The 5,005-nt window shown below is 45.4% G+C and overlaps 1 protein-coding gene across 1 annotated transcript; it reads right to left on the reverse strand.

Moving 5' to 3' along the window:
* Window positions 1-328: 328 nt before the first annotated feature.
* Window positions 329-2,201, reverse strand: LOC118103276 (helix-loop-helix protein 2). The gene is made up of 2 exons (XM_035150029.2): window positions 1,557-2,201; window positions 329-761 (listed from the first exon to the last, which is right to left on the reverse strand). Exon 2 carries the CDS (start codon window positions 719-721, stop codon window positions 350-352), a length of 372 nt encoding a protein of 123 aa, XP_035005920.1. The 5' UTR covers window positions 722-761; window positions 1,557-2,201; the 3' UTR covers window positions 329-349.
* Between the last annotated feature and the right edge of the window lie 2,804 nt (window positions 2,202-5,005).

Raw genomic sequence — 5,005 nt, forward strand, 5'->3', positions numbered from 1 at the left:
AGAAACAACACTGGACTCACACATGTACAGCTGAGGTATGGCAGAGTCCCAGTATCCAGGGTGTTTTAGGACCATTTTTAATTTCTATTATTTCAAGGTGTTGTCCTAAAACTCTCACAGATATTGAGCCAATATGGATTTTTCTCTGAAATGCATTTTTCTGCACATTCCCCCAAAAAACTGTGCATGGATGGATTTTCATAAAAACACCGCACGTGTGCTTTTCTCCTTCAGGACTCTACTGCCAACAATGCCATACCCAGCTGATGCCAGCATGCGCCTCTGGAGTCCAGCACCAACCCAACCAACCCTGCTGTCACCCCGGGTGGTGGGGGAGTCCGGGTGGCTCTCACACATCCAACACGTGGTTGAGATAGGAGATGTAACAGATAGCCAGTCTGAGGATCTCGATCTTGGAGAGTTTCTTGTCGGGGGGCAAGGTGGGCAGCAGCTTCCTCAGCTCCGCGAAGGCCACGTTGAACGCCTCCACCCGGATCCTCTCCCGGGTGGCGTGGGCCGAGCGGTACTTGGCCGTGGCCCTCCGCCGCCGCCGCTTCTCCTCCCGGCTCAGCGGCTGGTCGGATTTGCACTTGGCCCGTTCCTCTCCCTCCGTCGGGTCGTCCGAGGTGCAGCCGGCCGACCTGAGGCCGTTGAGCATGGTCTCCGGGTCGGACTGAGTCCAGGAGAGGTCCGACTCGGCCTGGTCCGGGCTCAGCATCATTTTGATTCTCCGGTGTTGGTTTTCTCTTCTGCTGAAGAACCTGCGTGAAGCAAAACGACCGTATTGATTTTATTAGATTTAGAAAAATCATGAAAAATCCTCACATCCACAGAAGTGTTGCGCACCGCGAGGCCCCAGGTGGAGAATTCCCTGAGCGGCTGCGTGTTTGGTGCCAGGACCCCCCATAAATCCAATCATTGCATAATAACATTCAACTCCATAAATAATGAATGGCTTCAAATTCGAGGAATTGTTAATTTATTAAAGCCCGAGGCCTTAAAACACGGACCGAGAAAACAATTCTTCAAGTGTCACATTTAAGTTTAATGTCCAATGATCTTGTTGAATTTGAAACGTGTCATTTTTTCCAAATTCAGTTATTTTTTTGTTGGGACTATTTTTGAAGGAGAAAGCCCCTGTTCTCCTTCTTCTCCTTCTTCTCCTTCCTCTTCTATTCTTTTTTTGTGAATTAACATAATCAGAACTGGCCATCTGTCACAGTGTGATGAACACATCTGCTTGGCTGAGGCCACAGTGACTTGACAGCATGGAGGCAGAGGAGAGCACACATAATGTGGACGTCTGCTGGACGATGGGATCAAAAAATACAGAAATGGAAGCTAAATAATATTAATAATTATGATAATTATAACATTTATGTATTAAGCATCTTTTAAAACAGCCGTTACAAAGAAATACAAAACATTAAAGGCAAATAACACGATGACATTTAAAATCTAAGGCAACAAGTAAAACAATATCAAAAACTATACTAAACGAACTAGTGAATACGCGGATATGATTTATTTATTTAAAGGTATTTTTTGTCACTCACCTTGACAAAGAGTTGAGGTGTAGATTTGTCTTGAAACGAACTTAAAGACGCTCTTGAGCGGAGCCTCGACTCCAATTTAACTCATATTCCACCGGACAAACACTCATCAGACGATTCGAGGAAAGAAAGAAATAAAAGAAAAGCAAGAAAGTAGTTGTTTGACTTCTTTCAGCCGCGGGAGCTCGGAACATGGGATTGACTCGAGGGGTCAAACGTCAAGCAGGGAAGTGTTTTGCAAATCAAAGGCTGGAGATGGAGATCGGCCGATTAGGAAGCGGAGACAGAAGGAGGAGGGCTGATGCTGCTGGTGCTGATGCTGCGGGGACCAGGCAGCCTCCCGTGTGATCCCAGCGACGCGGAGACAAAAGATGGGCAGATAGTGGTGCAAGTGCGGCCAGGGCTCCTCGTCCGTGCGCCCCTGGAAAGATGGAAGATAAAGGGGGCGAGGTGTGCGCGGGGCTCTCCCGTGTCAGGACGCGGCGGATCGGGGGGCAGCTCTCGGATAATCCCCTTCTCTGTGTGGCCCCTCCAGCCTTTTCTTCCAGCGAGTGTCACATAGATAAGATAAGATCCAAACGATCCCGACTAATAAAGGCTCACTTCAGGGACGGAGGGATCGGAATATGTTTGAGGAATGGTATTGTCTAACGCCGCCCCCTCCCTCCCTCATCCTCCCTCATCCTCCCTCTCTCTCTCTCTCACACACACCTCCCTCTCTCTCCTCACACCCCTCAGCCCTCAAGCGCTCCCTCTCCCACGGGAGTATAGTGGGCAAAGCAAAAGCAGAGATGTGTGTGTGCATGAGGAGGGATGGAAAAATAAATAATAGACAAATAAATACGTTTCTTTTGGTGAATAGCGACGATTTGAAAATACAACTAACAGGTGTTTTCAAAGTTGAGGTGAAGGGAGATGTAACACAAGGCCTTAAAGTCGCAAGTCATTTATTTTCCAAAGGGTTTAGATTCAAAGTCACTGAAGTGAGAGGTATGGAAAAATACAAAAACCCAGACAGGCCTTAATAGTCCACTTGTTTCGCTTCCTTTGACCCTTTGGAAACAAATATACACATTTTTGTAAATATGATGTGCACAGCAGCAGCTTCGGCTCCGTCACGTCACATTTAAATTCATTTGTCTTTTCTTTTTGATTCCTTGTTGTTTCAATTTTTTTTTTATGAATCCCACATTATGGTTTAAGTTGACTCTATATCACCACACTTATGCATAAAGGACTAAAGTATTACTCAATACATCGGTAATGACAGATGAAATTCTCCTTTTGGTTTCAAATACTACAAGTGGAAAAGTTCTCTACTTATTCAACAAGAGGTTTCAGTCAAAACATCAAAGATCCAGGTCAAATTTAAGCACTTTAATCTTTTTCTTTTTTTTACTGAATTTATTTTATTCCTTTGTCCTTAAGAAAGATTCAGTTCAGACTCAATGAGGATTTGTCTTTTAAAATACCTTAATTTAAACAGGAGGAGTGAGAAGAGTGTGAGAAGCTGTCTAACGTAATGCAGATTTATTAGACATATTTTTCATATATTCATTGTTACAGCTTCAATCCAACTTCTCCTGCCTGTTGTTGCCAGATGTGCAAAGACGAAGATTTTATCGCTCCCCCCAAAAAATAGATGAAATTTTAAACATTTCAAGTGGTGTAATAACATCGATTTATGGGCTGGCGATGCTCCCTATATGTACATTTGGCATATTGACATAAACCTGCATCTCCAAAGCTTAAACTTGATGGATGATCTGAAGTTGTCCTCTCTCTTCCCTCCTCCCATCATGCATCTGTGTGCCTGGTGGCACCACCAGCACCGGGTCAGGAGGGCATGGTTCCAGAGGAGGGACAGTGGCCAGTAAGTGTGGAGACTAGCTGCGCCTAACGAGGTGATTAAAACGATCAGGGGAAGCACGGATGACTTGCCGTGGCCTACAGCCACCACTGTGCTTATTGCCACCACACACACACACACACACACACACACAGACACACACACACACACACACTCAGACACACACAAACACACACTATCAGAGCAATAGAGAGAGAAGTACTACAACAGTGCCAGAAGGACCATAATCACTAAAAACATGTGTGTGTGTGTGTGTGTGTGTGTGTGTGTGAGAGAGAGGAATGTGCGTATGTGTGTGAGATGACGGACAGCTCGCCCAGGGCTCCGACCGGGTCCGTGCAGTGTGTATGACACAGAGAGACTCACAGCGGGGTGTATCAGAGACATGTCAGGACCAGGAGACAGAGGCGTCCTGAACACACACACACACACACACACACAACACACACACACACACACACACACACACACACACACACACACACACACACACACACACACACACACACACACACACACACACACGCCACCACAACTAATTGCTCCGCAGACGGAGAGGTGGAGATGGTCTATGCTCGGAGGTCTGCGTCGCCCAGACCCCTCCTCATTCTGTAAGGCCCTTGGCCAAAGACATGAAGGACCCCTCCAAGGCTGTTTTGTTTGTGCCTGCTGCAATTACATCCCACAGCTGATGTACTGACTCTGGAGACAGGGAGGCAAGCAGCAGGGCGGTGTGGTCACCAGACCACCACACGTTTGGTCATGACGATGAGGGTAAAAGCCTTTGCTGCGTTGGTTTATATGATTATACAACATACATTTCTCTTATGTGTTATGCATCTGCTTCACAAACATACTGAGGCGACATGAAACATACACTGGAGGGAAATAACAGAGAAAAGTTTCTGCTGATCATTCAGAGGCTGAGATGAACACAAACACACACACAGGCACGGTCAATGCTGCCGCTGCTAATTAGCCGGCAGATAAGTTTGTAAATTAAGGCATAAAATATGAAAATTAGCTTCTTTTGTTGGAAAAAAGGCTTCTTTTAGTTATTTTAGGTGATATATCCCTTTAAAAAATATACCAGTTGAAGAACATGAGTGTAGTCTGGGATAAGACTGGTTCCTGTAATCATTGAGAACCAGCAGACACACAGGAAGGAAGGACATCACTGATTTATGGTTATGATTATTCTTCCTAGTGCTTATATCACCAATCCAGCTGAGGCCTAATATTGCAGAGTTTCAGAGGTAATAAGATGAATATTTGAAGCCGGATTTTTCAAATACAAGGATACAACTTTAATTCCAGGCTACAGAAAAAAGTCGAGATCTTTAAAGACATGAAAATATAATAATTTTAAAGAAGATGTCAGGAAGTGTTGCAACGTCTGTAATGAAGTTATTTCTCTAATCAGCCGGCGCCCAGGAGACGCGGCAGCTGTCTGAGCAACAAGGGAACACCTTGAACTCAGGTGACATATTCCCACCTGTCACCTATCACACACCGCAGACACACAGACATACAACATTCCCAGGGAGCAGTGGGATGGAGCTGTGAAATGGGAAGGATTAGT

Source organism: Hippoglossus stenolepis, chromosome 24 (assembly GCF_022539355.2).
Source record: "Hippoglossus stenolepis isolate QCI-W04-F060 chromosome 24, HSTE1.2, whole genome shotgun sequence".
Taxonomy (NCBI): Eukaryota; Metazoa; Chordata; class Actinopteri; order Pleuronectiformes; family Pleuronectidae; genus Hippoglossus; species Hippoglossus stenolepis.